Genomic DNA, 24668 nt, shown 5'->3' on the forward strand with positions numbered 1-24668 from the left:
GCTAGGTTGGCAGGCCCAGCCCATGCCATGGAAGTGACCATTCCTCACGAACCTGCTAGCCTGTTCCTGATCCCCCATCTCAGCTTCTTCAAGTTGCCTGATGCCCTCAAAAAGGACCTCAGGGTTGAGACTTCCTTTCCTTAGGGCAGAAACCAAATCCACACCCTCTCTTCGGCGGGGCCCTGGAGCCTCTGCAGCAAATCAACCCTATGCTCTGCCTGTACATGACCCCTTCTCTGCTTTGACTTGGCATGAGGTGGGAGGGGCTGAGGGGGGTCAGAGCCAGAGGGACCTTAGGTCGCTGGGGATGCTCATCCCAGTGAGGTGAGTGACTTGGCCACAGAGTTGCTAAGGGCAGAACAGTATGCCCTTCTGTTCCACAGGGACATGCCCTGGGGTTGGCTGACTTTGTCTTTGTTGTGAGTTTTGTGACTGCACAACCCACAGAGCAGAAATCCTGCGGATGAACCTGCAGATCTTTCTAGAGACTCTCCAAGGCAAAGTCTGAGCAGAAAGAGGTGCAAAACTGAGTCCCTGTTAGAAACTGGCAGGATGGGGATGGGCGGCAAGGCAAGGGAAATTAATCCATTTGATCATTCAAACAATATCCCTTCAACAAAATATTATGGAACACTCCAGGAATGGAGAAACAAACCAAACAAAACCCACCCTGCCCTCTGAGGAATGGGCAGCTTTAAAAGGAGGGCAGTGTGTACAACGGGAGGGTAAGCTGTGCATCATCCCCAGTTCACACAGGGGAAACTGAGACCCAGAGGGGCTGAGGAAATCGCCCGAGGTCACACAGCTGGGAAGAGGCAGACCTGGCACTTGAGGCAGCCCCCCCACCCCCCTGCCAGTGGTGCCTGCCCTACCTGCAGCCTCCTGTTCCCTCAGGGACTTCCAGTCTAGTTGGGGAGGCAGAACAGGTGCATCAGGCAAAGAGGCCACACCAGGAGGCCTGGAACTGCTCAGTGGGAGAGTGGCTTACACACACCGAGGACAGAGGGTGTGGGAGGCCAGGGACAGGGGACGTAGCTGCACTGGAGGCGGGCTGGTCCAGGGCATAGGAAGGCGAGAGGGCTGGTGAGGGCACACCTTGCAGACAGAACTCGGAGGGAATGACTCACACCTGAGGCAGGCAAGTTACAGCTGTGCCTCCAGGCGGCCTCCCCTGGAAACAGGCCAGCCTGACAGAGAGTAAAGTGGAGACCAGAGGGAGATGGGAGAAGCCGGCTCTGGTGGGCCCTGAGGTCCCCAGGGTGAAGGTTGCCAGGTTTGGCTCTGGGGGAACCATTTGCCAGATGGTTCTGAGTTGACACTTAGGGCCTCTCCTTGGCTGTCCTCTCCTGATCCCTAGAGCCGGGGATCCAGGTGGTTGGCAGAGGGCTGGGGGCAAGGGGGACCAGGGCCATTGGTGGTTGTTGGTAGTGGCCGGCCGTAGGCAGGGCAGCCGAAAGGGTGAGGGGAGGGCAGCCAGGAACGGAACAGGCATCAATCAGCCCGCAAGGGACGAGTGTAGCCCAGGAGGGGGCCCGGTCACTTCCAGCCGGAGTCTCTCTTCATCTCTTCCTGGGCCTGGCATGTCGCCCTGAGTGGAGCAGGCTTACGGTGCATCTCAAGCAGGTAAGCTCTGCGCAACCAAAGCGCCGCAGCAGTCCGCGGCCACCGCCCCGCGAGCGCGCTGGCCAGGCAGGAAGGCGGAGGGGCGGCCTCTGGGTTGGGATTTGTGGGTGTCGGGGCTGCATCTGCGCCAGCCTCGGAGCCTGGAGTGGGCGGAGGAGCCGGGCGGGCCGACCGCAGACAGCCCCAGCCTGCCCTCCCCCTCCCCCTCCCCGGCCCTGGACTGGGGTTGGGGGAGCTGAGGGCCCCTTTGAAGGAGGGCGGGCGCGGGCGGCCTGGGCGAGCTTCGGGGGTCAGCAGGCTCAGCTGTCTGCGAAGTGGGACTCCGGGCCCGTCACCAGATCACCTCCCCTGACCTCGGGAGGATGGAAACACCCCGGGGAGGACGGCCGCAGCCTCTAGGGGGCTCTCGGGAGAGCAGCCCCGGGCCCCCAGCGGGCGCGGGCCAGGTGGCAGCGCCGGGGCTGAGCTGCGCGGAGGAGGCGGCCTCCCTGGCCAGGGGCGGCGGCAGGGGCGGCCCTGGGATCACATGGGCGGAGGCAGGTCCCGTAGTCCCGGGCGGGCTCTCCCCAGAGTCGGGCAGACGGCTGCGGCGGGAACGGCGGCGTCTCCTCGCCTCCCTCCTTCCCTTCCCTTCGTTCCCCGGCCCGGCCGCCCAGCCCGACAGGTGAGCGGGAATCAGCTGAGCGCGCCCACCTGCGTGCGGTCCGCACGGCCGGCGACCTCCCCGGCCCCGGCGCCCTCGCAGCTCTGCGCGCCCGCGGCCGGCTCGGCGCCCGGACCTCTCCTCCGCGCACGGCCACTTCCCGCAGCCTCGCCTGCGGTCGGCGCCCCCCGCGAGCTGGGCTTTCCCGTCCCGGGTGCTCCTCCTCCAGCCCCCGGCGTGCGCGGGTACTTTGGTCTCGGAGCTCAGAAGGAGACAGAAGTGGGCGAGCCGGGCCGACGGTCTGGGCACTTCCCCGCGGCCCCTGGAGCGGAGTCCACTGGCCGGCTCAAAGGTCTGGGAATCCAAGGCATCTGCTAGCCGCCAGCGCCGACCTGGGGCCTGCAGGAGGGACAGAGGCTGGGCCTGGGCAAAAGGGGAAGCCGGAGGGCCGGGAAGAGGGCAGACAGCCCGGCTGGCCCGGGCGCCCTCTCCCCAGGCTCCTAAACGCGGCAAGTGGCCCCAGTGTGCCTGATAGACTCGGGCAGCGCCTGTAGTCTGTGGGCCTCCCCAGGGGCGGCCTCAGGGTGGGCGCTGGGTAGGGTGGTGGCCCAGCCTGGCACTGCAGCTTCCTGCCTGAGTTGGCTCCTGACTCCAGAGCTAGAGGGTCGGGAAATACTACAAGGGTCTGGTCTACAGGGACACTCCCTTGCCCAGTGGAGGGGCAGTGGGTGGGAGGCCTGGGGCCCCAGCTTTCGGGCAGCATCAGTCAGCTCGCCCTGTTGGCCAGCGCCCGGTGGTGGGTGTGCCCTGCTTGGCAGATAAGCCCGTCCTTGCCGGAGCTGGGAAGCCCAGTCTTGCCTACCTGGACCACACGGCCAGGGGCGCGGCAGGCAGCCAGGAGGTCCCTCTGAAGACCCTGGCCTCACGTGGGCGAGCTGCCCCGTCCCCAGCCAAGCACTTGAGAGGATGTGGTGGTACCACCCCTTTCTGTGCTGTGTCACGTCTGTTCCCAGAGCGCTGCCCTCCCCCCGAGCCGGGAGGAAGTACCTTGTGCTGTCGGTTTTGGGGACCGGAAACAAGCACTGGGGGGACTTCGCCCTGATGGTGGAGGAGGGGAGAGGGAGGAAATGCTGACATCTACCACCTGCCAGCCCCGCCCACCCGCCTGCCTGTTCTCAGCAAGCCACTGTGTAGCACCCCGCCGCTCTGCTGAAGACGGGGCAAAGGGGGAACTCCGAGTCCTCACTTCCCAGGGTGGGGGGAAGTGGAACTGGGGCATGCGGGAGAGGTTAGTCACTTCCTCTACCCACCTCCACCCACCGCCAGCCCCTGACTGGCTGCTCCAGGGACCTGCCACCCCCTTCTGCCCCCACACAGAGTCCCTTGGGGGGCGAGGGGCAGGCTCCATCTCTCCAACCTTTCTCCCTCAGGTATGGCGCTGACTGTGGACGTGGTGGGACCCGCACCCTGGGGCTTCCGCATCTCGGGCGGCAGGGATTTCCACACGCCTATCGTGGTGACCAGGGTAAGGGCTAGTTCCAGGAGACGGGGAGGTACCCCCAATGTCAGAGTCTGTCCTGTCCACTTGGTCCTCACAGACACCTTTCTTTTTCTGTTTTGGAGCCAGAGGCCCGCTTCTGGGATTGTTGGTGTGGGCAGGGCTGGGGCCCCGTTGCCATGGGGATGTGGTGGCCACTTCAGAAACAGGCTTCTAGAGAGTGAAAGGGAGCTGGGCCCAGTGCAAGGCCTTCTCTTTTCTCCTTGGTCACTAACCCCATACCTGCTGGCAGCCATTTTGGGTAATTATTAGAACAGGAGCCCCGAGCTCTTGGCAGTTTTCCCCCGACCCAGGCCCAGGCCAGGGAGTGTTCACGCAGAGGGCCTGCGTGCAGGCAGTACCTGCATGATTTGATTTGCACGGGCCGGGCTCTCTATCCAAAAGCATTTCCAAGCACAGTTCCTGAAATTCTGCCATTACACATTCTTTGGGGAGCCCCGTTAGAATGCCAGTGCTGAGGTGGGTGGCAGGGGGCTGCCACTCCAGCTTTTGGAGGGGATTAGCTGATGGGCTGGGTGGACACCGGCAGGCAGGGCGAGAGGTGTTAAAGGGAGATGCAGGCCAGCCTGGTTGAAACCAGCTCCTGTGTTTCTTGGGCAGGACAAGGAAATCCCTTCTCCATCCCTACCTGAGTGTCACCTCAGACTACCTGATCCTCACCCCCTACAGGTAACTGAGCAGAGCAAGGCCGAAGCTGCTGACCTCCGGCCTGGTGACATTATTGTGGCCATCAATGGTGAGAGTGCAAACAGCATGCTGCATGCCGAGGCCCAGAGCAAGATCCGCCAGAGCCCCTCGCCCCTGAGGCTGCAGCTGGACCGGTAGGCCCTCCACCTCTGCTGGGCCTGCCAGCACTCTTCTGCCTTCTGCCAGCCCACTGCACAGTGGCCGCCCTCACCCCTTGCTCTCAGCTCCAACCTGGCCTTCCTGGGCACTCACGGCTCATCCGTGAGAAGGTCCCAAGCTCTGGGGCTGCAGCAGGGTGCGCTGAGGGGTGTCCCTGTGCCCAGCTGGGCGTGCAGTCACAGGCAGAGCAGGCTGGCATCAGCCACCTGGACACCCGGGTTTGACTGGTTCCCAGGTGTGCGGGGGACAGGGTGTGGGCATGAAGTCGGTTGAAGAGGGGAAAGGTGTGCCTCAGGCTGGGTCTGCAGGGCCCCTGCCTCCAAGAGGGGAGGGGAGAACCTTTGTTCAGATCCTGGGGTAGTGAGGAATTTGGGGGCTCACTCCCCATAGAACCACTCCGTTGCTCCCCAAGTTGCCTCTCTGGGCCCTGCTGGTGAAGGCAGATTCCCAGGCTCCTGGGGCTTCAGCCTGGGGGTGGGGGTGGGAACAGGTGGCTCCGTGGGGGTGGGGCATCCCAGTGAGTCACCGGGCAGGAATGCTGAGAGATTCCCCAGCCAGGAGAGCCCTCTGGGCGGGCCTTGAACCTGAGTCAGGTATCTCTGCTCCTTGCCCTCTCCTCGCTCCTGACGCCCTACGTCACTGCAGAAGCTGGCTCCCATGACGCTGTCACGGCCCCGGCCCTTCAGTGACTCTTTTGTACCAGTCTGGCTCATGAGTGTTTACAGGAGTGGGACCCAGACGAGGAGGGTAGAGAATAGCTCATGGCATCTGGGAAGGGGACCAAAATCTACAAGAAGCTGCAGAGTGGGGCGGGGGAGGGGCAGGGAGCTGCTGACGCCATCACTTCCTCTCGGGTCCCTCCAAGAGGGACCCAGCTCCATCAGAGAGGTGGGCCTGGCCGAGTACCCCCAGGCCTCCAGTTGCACGTTGGGCAGGTCAAGGCTCCCTGTCTCTTCTTTCTTTTGCCCAAACCCCTCCTAACCTCCCCCAGTTACCCACCCCAGGAGACCTCTCCAGCACTCAAAGCCCCAGGCAGGAAGCAGTGCTCTGGGCGGAGCCAGAGCCCGAGCTCCCCTGCTCTGGCCCTAAATGCTCCCCAGGGAGGGAGGCTGAGGCTGTGGCTGGTGTGGTGTGTGGTGACTGAGGTTCCTGCTGACCTCTCTGGAGGCAGTCAGCCATCCAGAAACGGTGTAGTGGGACATGGTGGGCTCATCCCTCACCCTCAGCAGCTCCCAGCCCTCCAGTCACCTCCTGTTCGAGGCTTCAGCCAGGTTCCACTGGGCAGGGCTTTGGAGGAGGGGGGGGTCCCTGGGGAGTTGAGGGGGAGCCTTGGTGATTAGCGGGGGAGCTGGGCCGCCTTGTTCTCTAGGTCCTTCAGCTGCCTGTGTGGCAGGAAGTGGGGCTGGCTCTACCCTCTGGTTTACAGGGGGCGGGTGGGGGGGAAGACTTTGGAAATCACAGGGAGGGATCCTCTCAAAGGCGGAGCTGATGGGGGACAGGCCCCTGGGGAGAGGGGGCAGCTGGCCCAGCCATTGTTGGCCTTTAGGAATTTGGGCCACTCGCTTTCCCTCTCTGGGCTTCAGTTTCTCCAGGGGTGGAAGATAAAGGACTATTTATACACAATCAGCCGTCCAAATCAATCTACAAACTGATGCTGACCAGCGACAAAGTCTGGATGAAATGCTCCCCCCACCAAAAAAAAAAAAAAAGAATAGAAAAGGAAAAGCAAAGGCGAGGCAGGGGGAGGGGTGATGATGTGAGGAGCTCTTAAAAAATTTTTGAATTTATTGAACTTTTTGCTGAAATGATGTCCTTTCTACTTTTTGGTGCTAAATTGTCCTCTCTTTTAAGAAATGATGGTGGTCGTTGAGGACAGTTGTTTGCTGTGAATTTGACACAGTTAAAAGTTGGTGCCCGACGTCCGAATGTTCTGGACATGTTCCTCATCTTGAGAACCCGGTGACACTCTGTGTCCCTCTATCCTCTCCTCAGGCCTCAGGCCGCCTCTCCCTGGCAGACCAACGGGGAAAGCTCCCCCGAAGTGCTGGCCGCTTGCTTCCAGGTAGGACGGACGGTGCCTCGTGCTGCGAGCCCCACACCCTGAAGTGCCAGGGGGGCTCCCTTCCCTGCTCTTCCCGGCCCGGCCCTTCCAGGCCCCTCTCTCCGCAGGGCTCCAGGAGAACACACACCGACAGCCAGTCCTCCCTGCGGTCCTCCTGCTCCAGCCAGGCCTCCCTCAGCCCCCGGCCAGGCAGCCCCTTCTCCACCCTGCCCCCCGCCAGCCCCCAGGCCCCCGCGGGAGAGGTGGTGACCAGCCACAGGTGAGTGCAGCGGGTGGGCCCCCTGGCCACCAGGTCCAAGCCGGCCTCTCAGAGTCTCTGTAGCTGGGTTTAGGGGGCCCTGGGGTCGCCTCTTGTCTCCCGGGGCAGCCTGGTGGCGGGGCCCCCGGTACACACTGTCTGTTTCCCCATTTCAGTTTCCAGAGCCTGGCGTACTCCCCGGAACCCACTACTGCTGACCACTTGTCCTACAGGGGCCGCCCTGGAAGCCGACAGGTGAGGATACCTGAGGGGAGGAGAGAGCCTCCTGTCCTGGCTGGCTGCTAGTGGTGCCCGTGGGGCTGCATGTGGCCGGTCCCACCTAGGCAGCCAGCACCATGGTCTCCTAGTAATAGGCATGCTCCTCTCTGGAGCCGGGAGGCCAGAGCTCTGGTGAGGGTCACACTCACTGCACTGGCCCTACCCGTCCAGGCCCAGGTGCCCTTCTACCTCTTTCGTGCCCACCCGCCGCTGCCTCCCCCCTTCCTGCTGGCTTCCTCCCTTCTCAAGTGTTTCTCTTGGGCCGGGACCGAAATAGTTTAGCTGCTGTTGTTGGGATGATTCCCTTTGGCTGTATCTCTTGAACACATTCCTCCCCATTCCAAGCCCCATGCCCGCCCCCAACTCCCATCACCCATTCCCCCTCTTCCTCCTCTGACTCAGCCCCCGAGAACCACCAGAGAACCACCAGCCGGCCTGTGGTTCTGGCTCCAGTTGCACTTGGCTTACTCTCTGTCTGCCCCCCTCCCCTGCCCTTTTCCCCTGGACACCCCTGCCAGGTCCCACTGTCTACTAGTGACAGCCCAACACCCCCTTGGTGGTATGTCTCCTCTCTAAGGGCAGGGATGGGGAGGTGAGGAGTGAGGCAGCCAAGAGTCCTGGGCCACAGCTGCTGGGGGCAGAGTTAGTGGGGGCCTGTCCAGCCTTTGGGGTGAAGAGGATGAGGCCCAGCTGCTGGAATCCTACCTCGGGTAGATTCTGCATTCCAGGAAGCAGAGCCTTTGGAGATGCCTGGGGGAGGGTGCTAGAAACTGGGGGCTCTGGAGAAGGAAACAGCAGGGTCCTCTGGGGGCTGCATAGTAGTGGCTCCCTGGTGACCCTCTGTTGGCCTGCCCAGTGACCCTCCAGGAGACGTGGGCATAGAGATGTATGTATTCAGTGAGATCCCGTCTTTAAAGAATTAAAAATGTAGTTGCAGAGATAAGATAAACATGCAAACCAATTTTGAGAAAATTAAGCACCGAGCGGTATGATCTTAATTATAAAAGCAGGAGGCATTCTGGGAGGGGAGAGCTGAGTGTGGGCTGGGGTGGCCTGAGAAAGCTTTGTCAGGAATTTTGCTGGATGTCAGAGGCAGGATGGGGTAGGTTTCGGATTAGAGAACGATGAGCTGAGGAGATGGGAACACAACGGTACAAGCAAGACCTGGCATGTCGGGGCCTGGGGGCCTTCTGCAGAGAGCTCCGGGCTGAGACCAGCTGGGAAGGAGCTTGGTCCACCCTATCCTTCTTCCTCGCCACGGGGGCAAAGGGGAGAGGCGGGTGGGACAGGGAGTGGCTCTTAAACCACCAGCAGCACCTTGGAAATTGTTAGAAATGCAAGTTCTCAGGCTCCAGCCTAGACTTACTGGATCGGTTGCAGGGGTGAGGGGCGGGGTGAGGGCACCCATCCCTGTTCTAAGGAGCCCTCAGGGATCTGATGCACGCACAGATTTGAGGACCACCCATGTGGTGTGAAGAGGAGCCCTGAGCCGGGTGGCAGGGAGACCTGGGTTAGTCCCACCTCTGCTATGTCACTTTGGACAAGGCATCCTTCCACTCTCTGGGCCTCAGAGTCAGACCCGATGCTCTGAATTCCCTTCTTTCACCCTGAGGCCCCTGGTCATTCTTTCAGCAAATATTTGTGGAGCAGCTTCTTTGTGTCAGGCACCCTTCTAGGCTTTGGGGATGCATAGGTGGAAAAACAGAGAAATTCCTAACCCTGTGAAGCTTGCATTCTGTTCTACAAATGAGGCTGTGGTCAGACGGGGTGGGAGTCACCGGGTCCCACAGCTCCCTCTTGGGAGTCACTGTGCACTTGAGCACCTTAAAGGCTCTGAAAAGTCCTGCCTGTGAGGAAGAAAGATGTTTAATTTTTTTGGGGGGGGTACGTGGGCCTCGCACTGCTGTGACCTCTCCCGTTGCGGAGCACAGGCTCCGGATGCGCAGGCTCAGCGGCCATGGCTCACGGGCCCAGCCGCTCCGCGGCATGTGGGATCTTCCCGGACCGGGTCACGAACCCACGTCCCCTGCATCGACAGGCGGACTCTCAACCACTGCGCCACCAGGGAAGCCCTAATTTTTTAATTTCCTGAACTTACTTAACTGCAGAATTTCTCCAGGGACCCCCCCCCTGCCAATCGCTTATTAACATCCACACATTTTGAGAGGGGTTGGCTGGAGACAGCTCCTGATGGACAGGTGAGCAGCTTTTCTGCTTCTGGAGATGAAAGGTCGCTTCTGTGAAGGCAGGTGTCACCTACAGGTGACTGGGAGGGAAGTGGGGAGAGGAAAGGTGAAGCTGCTCCAACTAAGGGCGTTGAGCTCTTCTGCACTGGGGTGAGGTGCTGTGGCAGGAGGAAGGTGGCAGAGGTGAGTACAGATGAGGTGCCCCTGCCCCAGGCTCTTGTGGCCATGGCCTTGCTGCTGGCTCCTGAGCTGGGCCCAGGGCGAAGAACATCAACAGACCTTACAGAAACCGGAAGTTGCCCCCTCTGGAGAGGCACACACTTGGGTGAGCAGATGTAAAGGGAGAACCACCCCTGTCCCTCTGGCCGGCATGAGGACGTGGCCTGAGAAGGGAGTCAGGGCGGATTTCAGCCCTCCCTCCCTGCTGGCCGGCACCCCCGTGCAGGGCACACGCTGGCCTGTCTAGGACAGCGAGATGGGACATCGCTCTTGAGTACCTGGTGCCAGGTGTCCTTCCTGAGTTGACCGCATGGCAGCAGCTGGGCACCCAGGAGCCTAGGGGTGGACTCCCAGCCCTGGCTCCCACTCCCCAGGTGGCTTGGATTGGCCACTTTGCCCTTCTGACCTTTCACCCCCTTACCTGTAGAAGCCCAAGAACAGAAGAATGCAGGCTAGTGTAAGAGGGCCAGTGGGATGAGGGTCTAGGCCTTTTTTTTTTAATTAAAAAAAAGTTTTTTAAACATTGTTTATTCATTTACGGCATGTGGGATCTTAGCTCCCCAGCCAGGGATCGAACCCTTGCCCTCTGCAGTGGAAGCACGGAGTCCCAACCACTGGACTGCCAGGGAAGTCCCTAGGGCTGTTTTTTTAGCACTCTGAAGTTTCTGTTTTCAGATTGAGAAGTCATGCAGCTTTTCCACTTGACCCCATAATTCATTCCCAACTTTGAACTTTAAAATCGAGGGCATTTTCCTTTCCAGGAGACCATGCCCTCAGCCTGGTACACCTTGGCCGGCCTGGTCATCTCTGAGGCTGTCCTTTCCACTGGGGTTGGCCACGGAGAGGGAGCAGAATAGGGGAGGGTGCAGGGGGCAGGCCGGGAAACAGGGAGACCGAAGGCAAGATTTCCAGGTCGAGAGCGGGTGTAGGAGCCCAAGACGGACAGCACACATGGAGCAGGGGGCTCTGCTGTGGGGGCCTGGCTCCCCAAGGCTCTGTGGGGCAGGACCAGACCTTCCAGGGCAGCCGGGAGAGGCAGGTGAGCACAGACCCTGGCCGTTTCAGAGGAAGGACCAGCGGGTGTAGGAGACAGGACTTTTGTGCGGCCTGAGCCCTGACTCCAAGAGGGGTCTCGGCCCTTTATGTTTCCTGTTCCTCACTGCAGAAGGGTCAGCTTACTTTCTGCTTGTTCTGCCTGCCAGGCCCCAGTGTGCAACATCTTTGCAAACACATCGTGTGAGATGGCAGAGGAACAGTCATGGTGGCCCCGCACACTCATCTTCATCCTGCCCCTTGCCCAGTCCCCTTAGGGCAGCAGGCTCACCCTTCTAGAGCTGGGCGCTGGCCTCCCTCCCCTCGGGGACCCAGCAGGAGCAGTTGCAGGCGACTGCTGACCCCCGGTTCTGCGAGCTCGTGGGGTGGGGCTGCTGGTCAGCGAGGGCCGGGGGCCCCCTGGTGGTGGGCCTGGGGAACAGCTGGGTTCGGCTGCCCAGATGGGTGTGCTGGCCCCGGGCCCGGCCGCTGACTCCTCCCCTGGTGCCTCTCCTTCCCGCAGGCCGGCCTGGGCCCCGCTGGCGACTCGGCTGTGCTGGTGCTGCCGCCACCGCCTTCCCCAGGTCCCCGTTCCTCCGGCCCCAGGCTCAGGTACCAGCGAGTTCTGGAGGGTGGAGTGGGATCTTGGAGGGCCTGGGAGGGGCAGGAGACAGACAGGCTTCCCAGAGAGGGATGGGGGGGTCCCCCCCCTCCCTAAGCCCCGTCCACTTTCCTCTGGCCCCCAGAATCCCTTCCCCCCTCCCCGGGACACTCTTTCTCTGTCCTCGTGCTCGTCCCAACCCCTGGGAACGGGACCCTCACTCCGGGCTGCCTCCTTCCCATCCCTGCAGCGTGGCCTCGGAAGGGGAAAGCCACCTCCTGAGAGAGGACTCAGAGGTCTTCAAGATGCTGCAGGAAAATCGCGAGGCACGGGTTGTCCCCCGGCAGTCCAGCTCTTTTCGGCTCCTGCAGGAAGCCCTGGAGGCTGAGGAGAGAGGTGAGCCCCCGGGGGGCTCGGGTAGGAGAAGGATGTTCCCCCAGGACACCCTGGACCCCCGACTGGACATGTTATTAAATTAGTATTTGTTAAGTGCTCAGCACGGGAGTGGGCTCTGACTCGTAGAAGCCACAGCCCCTGCACTACAGGAGCTTACGGTCTGGTAGGAGTTACTGGGGTGCAACCCAGAGGTGCTGGCTGGGATCAGGGGAGGTGCCAAGGGAACGATAAATGTGGGCGGTGTGGCCTGGGTCTCCAAGGACGGCTTCATGGAGGAAGAAGAATCTGACTTGGCCCTTGAAGAAAGGTCAGGACTTTCACAAACGGCCTTAAGACGGTGGCCAGGAGCACTGTGGAATGTGGAGGCTGGAGCCGCAGGGCTCTGGGGTGGGACTGGCAGGACACTGGGGCCTGGCTGCACGGACGGTGGCCATGGCCACGGAGGTTAAGTCCTGGCTGTGAGGCCTCGCATGCCAGGCCTGAGGGGCGTGTCAACCCAGGAGGGCCCGTTAAATAACACCAGGCGGTGTGTGAGGTGCCGGAGTGAGCAACAGAGATACAGGCTTCTGCCAGCCGTTCAGTTGTTCATTCGAGATGTTTGCCGAGTTGTCTGATGGACCAGTCCTGTGCTGTGTGGAGATTGAAGGTGGTCAGGACCCACGTCTGCCCCGCCAGGAACTCTGTTTATTGGGCAGACTGGCTGCCCAGCTCCCCAGGAGGTGGACCGTGCCGCAGGAGTTCGTGTGGGTGCATGGGGAGTAGGGGGTGAGGGGGGCACTGCCGTGGTCCAGGGGAGAGATGAGGAGGGCCTGGCCTGGGCAGTGGTATCAGGGAGAGAAAGGATGGAACAGTCAGAAGTATTTGGCTGGCACAGTCACTGGTACCTCGGGGCAGGTTCCAACTCTGATGTTTCGGAGACGAGCTGAGAAGCTTTGGAGCAGGGCTTGTCCATCACTACCCTGAGGGCTCGGCAGGCCCTGGGAGGGGGCACGGGGAGAGGCGGAAGGGTGGGTTGAGAGCAGCGCAGACAGATGGTGACTTCACCCCTGGAGTCACGGGGTCCTCGGCTGCAGATGAGGACCATACCTGATAACGTCCGTGCTTCATCTTAGCATTGTTCCAAGGCTCAGGCACAATAATGCACGTGAAAGCCCTTTGAAAACTGTACAGAGGTGCTGTGGTGCTGTTATTATCTATTATTATCATCTCTGGATACCATCATCACTGGGTCAGGAGAGAGGAAATGCCTGCTTGGCCTGACATATCAGACACCAAGTAGACACTGCTCAGGCTGCCTGAGCTTGGGCTAACTCAGCCTTGAACATGCTCCCTGCCCTTGACCAACCTCAGCCAAGGATCTGGGGTGATCACTTCCTTCCCCCATGACCCCCTCTCAAGCCCAGGCTTACTTTAGAGGTCCGCTTGTAAGTGCTCCTTTGACAAGGGTCTCTTTGGAGCTGTGTTGGAGGAGGTGGAGTGGGCATCAAAAATACAGCCTGATGACACTGCTGTGGGCGAGCTCTGATGTGTCTGTCTGTCCTCCCCACCCTCCTCCCCCACCCCCCCACAGGTGGCACACCTGCCTTCCTGCCCAGCCCGCTGAGCCCCCAGTCCTCCCGGCCCACTTCCAGGGCCCTGGCCACCCCACCCAAGCTTCACACGTGTGAGAAGTGCAGCACCAGCATCGCGTGAGTGCTGGCGGCCTGGGGGGCAGGGCACACCGTGCAGGGCGGGGGCCAGGGGCCAGGACGCTCTCAGGAGGGGCCTGCATGGACCCACTAGCCAGGGACCCTGCGGGGAGCATTGCTACAGTGGATCTGTGGTGGGCTCAGGGGTCACTTCAGCCTTCTTAGGATGCCTGCACTGGCTTTTCCCTTCTGTCTCTCCTCCTCCTCCGTTTCTTTCCCTGCCTCCCTGGAGGAGGAAGAAATGCTACTGCTTTCGATTTCTCTCCAACCATCTCAAAGCCTCTGCAGATCTGCCTCTGGATGAGGTGCCTCCTCTTGGAAACTCTTGCTATTCCTCCTCCGCCTCTTTGGAATGGGATGTGTTTTCCAGAGGTAGGCCCAGTTTTCTCATTATAATGCAGCCACATTCTCTGGAAAATTGAACCCTGCGCCCTCCCCCCCAAGATAAGTTTCTTCCGTGCACAGTGGTGAGGGTCAGATGACTCATTTTAGGCAAATCCCTAGCCTCCGTGGGCCTCCGTGTGTCATCTGCAGAACGCGGCACTGCCCAGCCCTGCCGTGCAGGCCCAAGGAAGGGGTCCTATACGGTGTTTCTCAAAGATCAGCGGCTGGGCCTCTGAGGGGTTTCGGGCCCACACTCCCAGAGTGTCCTCTTCGGGAGGTCCCTGGCCCCAGAGTTTGCATTTCCAGTTCATCCCCAGATGATGTGATGCTGTGGGTCCTGGCACTGGGACCGCATTTTGAGAATCACTGCTCTATTAACAATCCAGAAGATTCAGGATGGTGCTTGTCTGCCTTTGTGTGGAGGAGGAATGACTTTTTAAAAATTGGGGTTCGGGGGTGTGGGCTGGGGGTTTGTTGAACGGAGATTCTTGAGGGCAGGCCTGGGGAGTCAAGTGACTGAGATTTTGGGACCTTACCGGGTCCTTACTCTGGGCTGGAAACTAGGTTCCCTGAGAATGGGAATGGTAGCTTCGTGCCTGGTGTTCCTGCCCCCCAGGCTAATGGCTCTCTCCTCCTGTGCCCCGCCCCCCCCCGCCCCCGGCAGGAACCAGGCCGTGCGTATCCAGGAGGGGCGGTACCGCCATCCGGGCTGCTACACCTGCGCCGACTGCGGGCTGAACCTGCAGATGCGAGGGCACTTCTGGGTGGGGGACGAGCTGTACTGCGAGAAGCACGCCCGCCAGCGCTACTCCGCACCGCGCACCGTCAACTCCCAGGCCTGAGCGCCCTCCACTCTGCGGGCACCTCCGCACCCGGGCCGCGCCGATATCAAGTTGGCCTGGAAAGGAGGCGATGGGGGCTGGTGAGGCCCCTTCCTCCTCGCTGAGTGAGGCCAGAGGCTGGGACCTGCCTGTGCTGCGGGTGAGGGCAGCCTCACCTTCCCGGGCCTCTGCTGGATACTCTCGCGTCCCCCTGCTGGACAGGCTCTGCGTCAAAGTGCGAAGTGGGTGCTGCCTTGGACGCCTTTGTGTACCAGGGGTTAAGCAGGCTGGGACGTGGAGAGAAGTATCTGGAAGGAGAGGGCTGGGCCAGAGGCTACAGGTATTCACTGTGTAAAGTTTTCAACATACGAGCTCTATAAATATATACTGATACGTGGACAAAGTAAAGTAGGTGCCCCTCTTTTCTCTCCTTCCCTGCCCCAGCCCCTGGGGAGGAGCTTCTCCCTACCACTGGGTGGAGAGTCTTCCTACATACAGTTTTTCTCCCCTCTTATTTCCGCCTCCCTCAAACCTCCACCCTACCAGATGCTTCACCACGTGACACTCCCGACTGAAGACACCTGCTCCTGTTAGTGGAGGGTCATGCTCTTCCTGGACCCTCTTTTAAAGATGTGTGTTTTATTGGGATGATCCCCGGTAGAGGAATGAGTTTCTCACTGGGAGCCCGAGAGGGGAAGGGATGCTAGAGGGCTGGCAGCAAACAGGAAGCAGGCCCTGAGACTCCTGCCCAGGCCCGTCTCCGTGAGGCAGTATCTGTGCTGGCGCTCTGTGCCCCTCGCTCTACTTGGTATGGAGGCTGCTCGCCCTGCTGACGCACCCAGGGGAGCTCAGTGGGCCAGAGAGGGGGCAACATCTAAAGAACCTCCTGCGCTTGCCTGAGGCTGTCTGCACCCGTTTGAGAAAGCTTATCCCCAGGAGTAACCTTGGACAGGGCTGTGAGTTAGCTTTCCCTGGGAGGGACAGCCCTGCAGCGCCCCTTCCCTGAGGACCACCACCCTCCAAGCCAGGGTTGGTCTGCCTGCCCGTTCCCCGGGAGCCCCAGCTGGCTTCGTTGGTGGTTGATTTGAAAGCTGCTGCTAGGCAGGGGGCAGTGGTCCTCTGCCAGATTTTTGGCTTGATTCACCCATCACTCCCAGTCCTAATCCCAGAGGACACTTCAGAAAGGTGCATGGGTGCTGCTGGGTGCTCTAGACCTACCTTATTGCCCACTCAGCCTGAGGGAAAAGATCAAAGCTGGGCTTCAGAGGGTGCTTTGTGCTATCTGGCTCTTTTGGGGAGGAATCTTGGCAGAGACTGTGTGTATTGCCTCCCCAGGCACCTTGATGTAATTTACACCTTGGTATAATTGTCTCACCTTTTGCCAGGATGGCTGTCTTTATGTTCGTAGGGAAGATCAAGGCTGTCTGCGGCTCGGGAGTTGTCAGGCCAGAACTGTCTGGTCCCAAGTGGGATGGGCTCCTTGGCGCCACCTAGTGTCAGGGGTAGCCCTTGGCCGGGAGAACGCTAACAAAAGGGGATTCACTCCTCTGTAAATTCTCAGGTCCTGGCACAGTGGGAGTACAGAGATACAGCACTTTTCTGGCTTTCCTAAAGATAATAGTCAAGTGGCAGCGACGGAGATGGCATGCATGAAATAATGTTACATGGTAGTGAGTGTAAAGAATTCGTGCGGAACAGACAGGAGCGCCCTGAGAGTTCAGGGCAGGGGCCGTGGGTGCGAGAGGAAGAACAGGACACACACAGATGGAGGAGAGACATGCAGAGTGAGGGGGTGAGTGCAGGTGGCCTGATCAGCTTAGGGCAGCGGCCGAAAGCGACACTGAGATAAGATTGGAAAGGAAGATAGGAGCCTTGAATGTTGTGAGATATGGTTTGATTGGAAAGGAAGATGGGAGCCTTGAATGTTGTGAGATATGGTTTGAATTTCTCCTTGCGGCTCTGAGGACACTGAAAAATTTTCACAGGTAAGTGACAGGTGGGAAAAGGGTGTGTTAGAATCTTAATATGGTCAGATCTTCACCTGTAACAAACCATGCTGGGCTAGCTGTGCTCTAAGGAATGGAGAACAAAGGGGGAGTGGAGGCCCAGGGGAAATGGGTAGGCCAGTGAGCTGTTGAATGCCTTTCGAAGAGTGGACGGGGGTTCAAGCTAAAATCCACCTCTCTGTGTCAGCCAGCTCTCCTCCCCGGGGCCAGAGGGCTTCAGCATCAGAGCTCCCTGCAGCCACACAAGTAGGCCGAGCTTGGGGGTGAACTTCTTCCGAAGACGGAGTTATTAGTCTGTCTCATTTGTCAGCAGAGAAGGTTGGGGGCAGCCTTTGGTCTCTGCCCAGCTGTGTACACCTTTGACCCAGACGTGCTGGGGTGGGGAGGGGGCACCGCCCAAACATGCAGCTGTTCTTTGTCCAGTGCTGTGCCCCCTTTACTTTTTCTTCATTTGGGGGAATAACTTCAGAAATGATGACAGATTCGAGTTAGAAGCGACCTGAGAGAGCCTCTGATACAGCCTTCTATTAGAGATGAGAAAATGACTTTCCCAAAATGACACCAATAGATTATTCTAAAGTGCTTTAAACTCCAATCCTCATCATTCTGAAGTAGATACTGTTGTCATGCTTCTTGTATAGATGAAGAAAGCAACAACAGGGAGCCTAAGTCGCTGGTCTGAGAGCTCCTAGCAGTAAGGGGAGGGGGCAAAGGATGAGCCAGAAGCCTGACTCCTGGGTTTCTGATTTGCCCTGGGGTCTCTTGCCCTTCCCTTCCAGGCCATAAGGGAGGTCACCACAGCTTCCAGCCATCTCTAATCTGGCAGGAGCTGCCCTAGGCTCTTGGCTTTGCCCTTCCTCGCACAGGGCCTAGCTCAGTGCTGAGCTGGCAGGAAATGTGCTCCCTGAAGCTGGGATTTCCCCGTGGAGGCTGGGAGGCATCGAGCATCCCTGGCCTCAGCCTGAAGGATGACTCTGCTGGGCTACCATGTGTCTCAGGAGCTCACAGTAGCTGCTCACCCCTCAGGTGGGCAGCAAGGGGGTGGCTGTGCTGCCCTCCCATTCCTTGAAGCATCACTCAAAGGGAGATGATTCTCCTCCCATAGAAGGTGGGGTGAAGGAGAAACAGCCCTCTGGGCGGTAAAGGCCTGGCCCAGCTCCGGGCCTGGGGCTGCCACAGTCAGGGCAGCAGAAGGCAGATGGGAAGGCAACATGTTGGCCCTCAACTGCGAGGGATCCCAGCCGCCCTGAAGATTCTGGCATATCTGCATGGAGAGGGGAGAATGGCCTGGAGGGGAGTGTGCCTAGTGTGTGTGTGTGTGTGTTCTGTGTGTGGTGTGAGCCCACACAGAGCCTCGTGCTGAGACACTGCATTCCTGCTGGCTGGGCTTCCTGCTCCAGATGCATTCCTGCCCCAGAGTCACCACGGAGATGGCTTGGAATCTGGCCCTACATTCTCCAAATTCAGGACAAGATCTGGCAAAGGTTCCCTCACTTTACCTCCCCATCCTCTGACTTCGGAGGGAGGAAGCCACCTGATGGCCAGCCCTCCTCCTCTCCTCCCCAGGGAGGCCTGGCGTGGGATCTTCACGGGCTGTTGGACTTGGGTAAAGCAGTTCCCCCAGGCCCAGGTTTCCCTCTCTGCACCTGGGAAAGAGGAAGTGGGGGGCGGGGGGCGGTGCTTTCCAGGAGGGTAGGGTTGGGAGGGGGCAACCCAGAGAAGCCGCAGCTAGCAGGGAAGAGGTTGGCCTGAAAAATCAAGGTGTTAGGAGAGGCTCCCATTCTTCCCCGGGCTTAGCTGCAGGCCTGTTTCCCAGAAGTTAGAATGTTGTAGTTCGTGGCTCTGATTGCTGACGGCTCCTGCGTAGGGTGCAGGCGGAAGGGAAGGAGGGAGCTGGAGGTGGGCAGACGGTCTTCTCCCTCCCAGCTAATAACCACTTGCTCCCAACGCCTCCAGCTCCAGCTCCGGCCCCCTCCCCCAGAGGCTCAGGTGCAAGTTTGCACGTCCGCCAGCTCCCTTATCTCCCTCCAGGGAATTTAGGTCCTGCTGGGAGTTTTCCAGCCTGGTGGTCGCCTTCCTCAGGAGGCTGAGGTTTCTTTAGAGGCCACCATCCCATCTGGTCACCAGGCTGTCTCACCGTCAGTGTCTGCCTGGGCTCTCAGCCCCCTTTCAGGGTGGTTGGGGGTGGAATCCCACGGACCCAAAGAGTTTGGGGGCGGGGACCGGAGAGCATTTACACTTCCAGCACCTCAGGCTTGCCCTCCTGTCCCCTCTGTTTCGCTTCCCCGGATCCTGAAGCCCCCTCCCCCCGCGCCAGCCCCCAGCTTTAGGGTACCCGGGTGAGGAAGAGATGTGGGACGAGGAGGGGGTTCAGATCTAGCCCAGAACCCAAGGCGCTCTGCAGTTGTTGGAAAGGATCTTCCTGTGCCGGGAGTCACTTCCCCCTTTGATCGCGCCAGGTTTCTGAGTGGCTGAGTGACTTGCCCCAAGGCACACAGCTGGGAGCGCGGGTACGCCGGTGTCCAGGTCCGCTCTCTTCCCTCCGCCTGCACGTGCGGCTCCATTTCCTTCCGCGGTCGCGTCCGGTCGCCGCCGCCCCCCATCCCCGCCCGGGTTCATTTCGGCGTCAGGAAGACAGACCCCGCTTGGAAACCGAGGGCGGGGTGACCCCGTGCCACGAACCAGACGGCGTCTCCGGGCAGGGCTCCCCGCTCCACGTCCGGGGCCGGCCGTCCGGGGCCGGCCGTGAGGGGCCGCCCGGGGCCCGAAGGACCGCAGATCGGGGGCCGCGCCCCGCGGGCACTGGGGGCGGGGTGGGTGGGTGGGACCAGGCCCCGCCCCCGCGGCCCCTCTCGGAGCGCCCGCACACCTGCGCACCCCTCCCGCCGTCCCTCCCCCATCCCCGCAGGGAGTGTCCGGGGGCCTCGCCCAGCCAGGTCCGGACGCGCACCCGACAGCGGCGCGGGGACGCCGGCCGGGATCGCTCCGTCCGGCTGCAGCGGCCACGGCCGGGGCGCCGTGTCGGGGCCGGGATTGGGGCCATGCTGGGCCGGCGGCGCGTCTTCGCCGTGGAGCCGCTGGGCGGCCGGGGTGAGTCGCCCACCCCGGGGCCGGCCGGGACCTTTGGCCTGGAGCCGACTCCCGCGCCCGGGCCCCTGTCTGCGCTCCTCGCCCCACCCGGCCAGCCCGCCCGACTTCGCTGCACCCTCCTCTCTGCTTCCCTTAGGAAGGGCCGGGGGATCGCGCCTTGCCCGTTGGAGACCCTCTGGCTTCTGGCGTTAAGCCGACCGCCACCTCCATCCCATTTCCTCCGGGTCCACTTCCCTCTAATTCCCTGTCTGGATCCTCCTCTGACCGGCCCCTGCCCCAGCCCGCAGTTGCGAAAATCTCTCTCCGCGGCGGCGGACCCCTTTCCAAAGGAGCCGCGCAGGGGTGGACTTCCTGGTCGACTTCCTTGCCCAGAGGGGCCTGGTTTGGCATCCCGTTCCAGCTCTCCCGCGTGGCGGGCAGGGAGACGAAGGCGGCCCTCCATCGTCTCCAGCCTCCGTTTCTGCATCCTTACAATCGGGGCACCCAGATCGCAGGAGAGCCTGGCACAGGCCAGGACAGCTGTAGGAGAGGACAGCGGATGGGCGATCACGCTGCTTCTCCTCCTGCCCGCCTGGTTCCCTTTCCTCCGTTTAAATTTTTCCTTTTCAACTCTCCAAAACCTTCTGTTTCTCACTTAAAAGAACAAAAGTCCACAATGGTTATAGCGATTGTTATTTTTACTACCCAACTCCCCCCAGGAATTCCAGGACGGACTTCCTTTTGCATCCTGATGCCAGTTTGGGCCCCGGCTTCCCTCTTTGCGCCCTTCCCCCTCTCCCTGAGGCTGGGGCACAGTCATACTTCCCCATGGGGAGCAGTTGAAGAGGCTACCGCTCCCCAGTTATGGCTCAGAGGTCTTAGGCCAAGCTCAGGGGCTGGAGCACGAGGGCTCCCTGGAAGAAAAAGTGCTCACCCCTCCAAGGCAGATATCACTAACAATTACTTTTGTAAAGGGAACCCCATTCTAACATCTCCCAGCCGGGGTTGGAGAGAGATCTGGGCGGGGCTGTGGCCGACCAGTCTCCTCCTGTCACCTCTGCCCCAGGACACTCCTCCTCAGGGAATGTCACCAGCTGCCAGGAATGTCGGGGGTGTTGGGGCAGCCTGCCCAGCCTGATGACTGACTCTCCTTGCAGATGGGGCTGGTGAGGACCTGGCACGTGGTTGTGTAGTGCCTGGAGTCACCAGCACCTACAGACGGATCCCGGATGCCGCTCCAGGGTGGTCGGCAGACTCCTGCAAGGGGCATGGCCGGCTGAGAGCACCTGGGAGGCAGGTGCCGCTTCTCAAACTGGCCTCCCAGGACTCAGGAGTGGAGATGGCAGTTGGGGACAGGTCTCTAGCCACCTCACCGGGCCTTTCTCAAGACTCTCTGAACTCTGAGCCCATGCGGAGCGCTGAGCCCCTGGCCCTGGGTGCCATGGAGCCTCCTGCCCGCCTAAGCCGGCTTCTAGCCAGCCGTAAGCTGGAGCAGGTGCTGGAGCGGTCCCGCCAGCTCCCGGCTTCCTCTGCCAGCTTGTCACACTACCGCTCCCCAAAGCCGCCAAGCAACCCTGAGTATGAAATGCCCCTTTTTGGAGCAGGAGGACAGGAGGCCACCGAGTCAGAGAGTGACCTAGAGGCAGGCCTGGAAGAAGCAGAGGTGGTGAGTGCCAACTCTCAAGCGTGGGATGGAGATGCCCCCGCCCCCCAACTTCTTCTCCCTGGAGCTCTCTCGGGGTGGGGCTTTCCTTACCCCTCATTGATGGGTTGTGTGAGAACGTCTTACCTCACCCCGCCCCCAGCTGTGTGGAGGTGGGCAGGTCCAGGGCCTGCCTGGCACTTTGCCTGGCTGGGCACTGGGAGGCCAGCTGGGTGTGCGTCCCTCCTCTCACTCATCCTGCCCCCATCTGCTGGCCCCTTAGGGTGTGAGTCTGGTTGAGTTCAGAATTCTCCCCTGCCTCACTACGTCCCACAGGTGGGGGGCTTGGGGCCTGAAGCCTGGGCCTGCCTCCCAGGGCAGGGTCTTCGCTACCTGGAACACCTGTGCCTGGTGCTGGAGCAGATGGCGAGGCTGCAGCAGCTCTGCCTGCAGCTGCGGACTCAGAGGGCCCCTGGGGTGAGTGAGCTGTGGGCAGTCGGGCCAGCGGGCAGGCAGGTGAGTGGGGGATGAAGAGGATGGGGGGGACCCCTGGAACCAGGACTCCCTTCAGAACAGCCTCAGCCCTCTAGCCAGGCCCTGAAAGCCTGTCTCTCCTGTGCACAGGATCCTAAAGAGGAGGAGCCGGCCCTGGCGCCTTCACCTCCACCCTCTCACGCCCCGGGCAGTGAGGTACATGGGCAGTGGGAGTGGCTCAGCCAGACAGAGGAGACAGGTGAGGCGCAGTTGTGTCTCCGTCTGTATCTTGCCTGCCCAGGTCCCTACAGGCAGACCCCCTGAGCTCTGGGCTTGACGAGTGCCTTCCTGTTCCTGGCCTTGGGTAACTGGATTCTCTTTCCAAAGGAGCAAGAACAGCTTCACCCCCAAAGGTAGGGGTGCCCAGCGCCAGCCCTTCCAGGCTGTCAGAGGCCCTGGCAGAGCCAGCTCACACCTTTCCATCCTCCCAGGGGCACAGGGTAGGTGAGGGATTACATGGGGGCAGGTGACAGGATGCGGTGGAGGTCGGGGGTGGTTGGGATGTGTGCTAGAAAATGAGAGGGTTCCTGTTTGGAACAGGTGATTTGCCCTGGCTGTGCTGACAGCTATCTCTGGGAACTTGGTCAGGGGTACGTTTTGGGGAGGGGCCCTGGGTGACCCTCTCACCCTCTGCTCAGCGGGATCTCTCCCACTGGAACAAGGTCAAGGTCCTGCTCAACCGGATCCGGTGGAGGAGCCCTCGACCTGCTGAAGCCGCTGCCCCTCCTGATGGCTCTGCCCCCAGGTGAGTCCTGTGGCCCAGCCCAGGGCAGAGGGAGGAGCCTGATGAGCTAGGATGCCAGGATTGTGCTGTCAGTTGTTATCTTCGTCCCTGCAAAATTTGAGAGACGTAGTCTTGGAGAGGGTGCTGGAAGAAACAGAAAGTGGTTAAAGCACCCCGTTTATGGGTGAGGAGGCTGAGGACTGGGCTGGGGAGGGAAGTCATTTTCCCGAGGCCACACGGTGAGTCAGTGGCAGAGCCAGGACCAAAAGATGGGAAATCCTCACGTAAGCCCAGCAAGCCCTCACCCCTCAAAGCTGAAACTTAGGTCACCTCCCTGGGTTTCCCCAGGAAAGCCAGGTAGGGCACACAGGATGCCACAGTGGATGCCAGGGCTTGGGGGGTAGGGGTCTATACTGAATAATTCTCCAGGGGGGATTATCCCTGTCAATTAATATCCCCAGGCCTCCCACCATGCTTGGTCAACTCTGGGGCCATCGTTACCTTTGTTTCTTCCTCCTAGCCTAGCGCCTCCTTTCTTTCTCCACAGGATCGCATCAAGGGACCTCCCTGAAAGGCCTCCAGGCCGAACCCTCCAGAAGACCTTTATACCATCATTAGTGGTTAAGAAGCAACGAGCAAAAAACCTTACTGTATGCTGAGACTTCCTGGTGCAGGGATGTAACCCCAGCTGGGGGGAGTGCAGTGAAGTCTTCTTCCTCGCCCTCTGCCCTGTTGCTGCTTCTGGGCACTGCCAGGAAAAGCTGTTGACGCTCAGTTTTCTCTCTGAGGCAAGGGCTGAGTCTTTCTCCTCTGAGCAGCCAAGGAACCCTGGGTCCCTGAGAGGCCCCAAGGTGCAGCAGCTCTCGGGCTCCTCCCTGGTTGCCAGAAATCCCTGGGCTTAGGCAATGTGAACTTACTGATTCATCTGGCATCCATGGAGTGCGTTTGGCGTGGTGATCTGTTGGGGCCCAGCGTGTCGCTGGGGACTGTGGGACTGTCAGTGTTGTGAACTGGCTGAATCCAACCATCTCTCTGGAATCATGCACTCAAAGAGTCAGTCTTCAGGGTGAGGTAACTGCAGAACGATGGACTTGACCTTCACTCCTGAGCGGGCAGTCACCGATCTGGAGTCCTCCCTTCCTCCTCATACTTGCATGGGCAGCCCCAGGACAGAGAAGCATGCTCTCTTGGCTGCCTCTGCATTGAATCTTGCCTGAAGACTGCACCAGGGATGGGAGTCAAGGACAACATGAGGAACAGCAGAGTAATCTTCAAGGTCTATTCTCAGCTGCTTTACTCCTTACTAGCCTTTCCATGTCACAGCTGAAACCAGAGGTCCATACTAGCTTTTAGACCTTGACAAAAATCCCTTAACTATTCTGAGCCATAGCTTCCCACTTAATCTCCCAAATGGTATAATGATGCCTGTCCTACCTACCTCACAGGCTTGTTTGGAGGGTAAAGTGAGATTAAACTGTCTCAAAGTGCTTGGTGAATGTTAAATGAATAGGAAAGGGTGTTGGAGGGAGGCTAGACTGGAGGGTGATGGGTCAGAGGGTAAGGGGGGAACTGGGATTGCTAATGGGGACTAAAATGGCCAGTGATTAGCGGCAAGACTTTGAGCAAGTCATTTCATTGAAGTCTCTCAGGTTTCATAGCTGAGAATTAGGACACTAATTCCTGACCTCCTTATCCCCCAAGGGTTGATGTGAGGACTAAAGGAAATGACTGTGAGAACGAACTCTTTGTAAATGTATACCTAAATATTGTGGAGGTTTATCTTACTACATAGCCTATTAGGTTCCTAGCTCTTTGTTAATTGAGAAAGGGGGAAAGTTTAGTCTCCTGCAGGTACCCAGGAGGTGTGTGTGGAGGGGTGTGCCGTCAACAGAAGGGTAGGGCTAGGGATGGTTGAATCAGACACAGGGATGTCTTCTGGAAATGGCCACTGATCATGCATTCTCCTCCTTCAGTCGGGAGGAGGTCAGCTGGTTCTCCTCCTCCTCCTCCAGTCAGCTGGTTCTCTTGCTGCTGCGGTCTTGGGATCTGCCAGAATGAGGCACAGGTGCTCCCTTATGTTTGGGGCTCCAGCTCCAGCAGTCTTGGGACCAGGAACC

The 24668-nt window shown here is 60.0% G+C and overlaps 2 protein-coding genes across 7 annotated transcripts; both read left to right on the forward strand.

Annotated features, from left to right (window-relative positions):
• Nucleotides 1–2080: 2080 nt before the first annotated feature.
• Nucleotides 2081–14984, forward strand: PDLIM2 (PDZ and LIM domain 2). 2 transcript variants are annotated; one of them, XM_081237197.1, is made up of 10 exons: nt 2081–2618; nt 3697–3791; nt 4494–4645; nt 6663–6732; nt 6840–6991; nt 7147–7225; nt 11210–11298; nt 11538–11683; nt 13254–13371; nt 14420–14984. In XM_081237197.1, exons 1-10 carry the CDS (start codon nt 2150–2152, stop codon nt 14595–14597), a joined length of 1548 nt encoding a protein of 515 aa, XP_081093323.1. In that variant the 5' UTR covers nt 2081–2149; the 3' UTR covers nt 14598–14984. The 2 variants fall into 2 exon arrangements, with proteins under 2 accessions (XP_081093323.1, XP_081093324.1); XM_081237198.1 differs by having other exon boundaries at nt 2153–2287.
• Nucleotides 14985–19101: 4117 nt separating this feature from the next.
• On the forward strand, nt 19102–24041 carry LOC308619378 (uncharacterized protein C8orf58). 5 transcript variants are annotated; one of them, XM_081238052.1, is made up of 7 exons: nt 19102–19672; nt 20809–21317; nt 21630–21809; nt 21918–22026; nt 22155–22267; nt 22490–22572; nt 23099–24041. In XM_081238052.1, exons 1-7 carry the CDS (start codon nt 19624–19626, stop codon nt 23208–23210), a joined length of 1155 nt encoding a protein of 384 aa, XP_081094178.1. In that variant the 5' UTR covers nt 19102–19623; the 3' UTR covers nt 23211–24041. The 5 variants fall into 5 exon arrangements, with proteins under 5 accessions (XP_081094178.1, XP_081094180.1, XP_081094179.1 ...); XM_081238054.1 differs by having other exon boundaries at nt 22155–22180; XM_081238053.1 differs by having other exon boundaries at nt 21630–21770; nt 22466–22572.
• Nucleotides 24042–24668: the final 627 nt, after the last annotated feature.

Source organism: Mesoplodon bidens, assembly GCF_964165515.1.
Source record: "Mesoplodon bidens genome assembly, chromosome: 6".
Taxonomy (NCBI): Eukaryota; Metazoa; Chordata; class Mammalia; order Artiodactyla; family Ziphiidae; genus Mesoplodon; species Mesoplodon bidens.